The sequence below is a fragment of the Limulus polyphemus genome, unplaced genomic scaffold (genome assembly GCF_000517525.1).
Source record: "Limulus polyphemus unplaced genomic scaffold, Limulus_polyphemus-2.1.2 Scaffold17252, whole genome shotgun sequence".
Taxonomy (NCBI): domain Eukaryota; kingdom Metazoa; phylum Arthropoda; class Merostomata; order Xiphosura; family Limulidae; genus Limulus; species Limulus polyphemus.
In genome coordinates this window covers 1-1016 of record NW_013682862.1, presented here as the reverse complement: position 1 = coordinate 1016, position 1016 = coordinate 1, and the positions used below count along the sequence as shown (strand labels likewise).

The window sequence follows — 1016 nt, the reverse complement described above, 5'->3', positions numbered from 1 at the left end:
ACGAGACCTGTGAGAAAAGTATCCGACCTTTTTTTTTTGCGATAACCTGCTGGATTTGAATCAAGCGCGCTTGCATGAGCCGACCTTGAACCTTTGTGCGCATGCGCGAATTTTTTCCCGCTTGTTGATTGCGTCAGTTGTTGGCAAGCAGCCATTGAGTGAGGTATTGTGTAGTGCTCTCGTCCGTTTTTCATTGCAAGGAAAATGATGGAACGACTGGAGCAGCGCTACTGCATCAAATTTTACCAGAAACTGGGCGACAGCCAGGTGGAAACCATTCGGAATATTCAGACGGCTTTCAGTGACGATGCTATGGGCATCACACAGATTAAGGAGTGGTACAATCGGTTTAAAGACGTCTGCACAATGGTGGAGAGCGAGCCACGCTCCAGTCGGCCATCAGCATGCCGAAGTGACCGGGTCATTGCCAAAGTGAACGCTATGGTGATGCGGGACCGTCGTGTGACTATCCGAAAAATTGCGGAAGAGGTGGGCATCAGCACTTTTTCGGCACATTCCATTATAACTGAAGATTTGGCTATGAAGAAAGTGGCAGCGAAATTCGTGCCGAAGCTGCTTACGGTGGAGCAAAAGGAACTTCGTGTTGAAGTCTCACAGGACATGCTGGACTCCACAAACAGTGACCCCGACTTCATGAACACCATAAACACTGGTGACGAGTCTTGGGTGTAGGGGTACGACCCGGAAACCAAATCCCAGTCATCACAGTGGAAGCATTCCACGTCACCATGACCAAAGAAGGCCCGCCAAGTGCACAGCAACGTCAAAGTGATGCTGACTGTTTCTTTGACTCCCGCAGTGTGGTACACCACGAGTACGCACCACAGGGTAAAACAATCACCAAAGAGTACTACAGGGATGTCCTCCGTCGCCTACGTGATGCTGTGCAGCGCAAGAGACCGGAGTTGTGGTCAACAGAAAATTGGCGCCTCCATCACGACAATGCTCCAGCACATTCCTCGCACTTGATTCAGACTTTGTTGGTGAAAAACCAG

At 50.0% G+C, this 1016-nt stretch overlaps 1 protein-coding gene across 1 annotated transcript; it reads left to right on the top strand.

The window, feature by feature from the left end:
• Nucleotides 1–204: 204 nt before the first annotated feature.
• Nucleotides 205–693, top strand: LOC106477523 (histone-lysine N-methyltransferase SETMAR-like). The gene has a single exon (XM_013938075.1). The coding sequence runs from the start codon at nucleotides 205–207 to the stop codon at nucleotides 691–693; it is 489 nt and encodes a 162-aa protein (XP_013793529.1).
• The last annotated feature ends 323 nt before the right edge of the window (nucleotides 694–1016 follow it).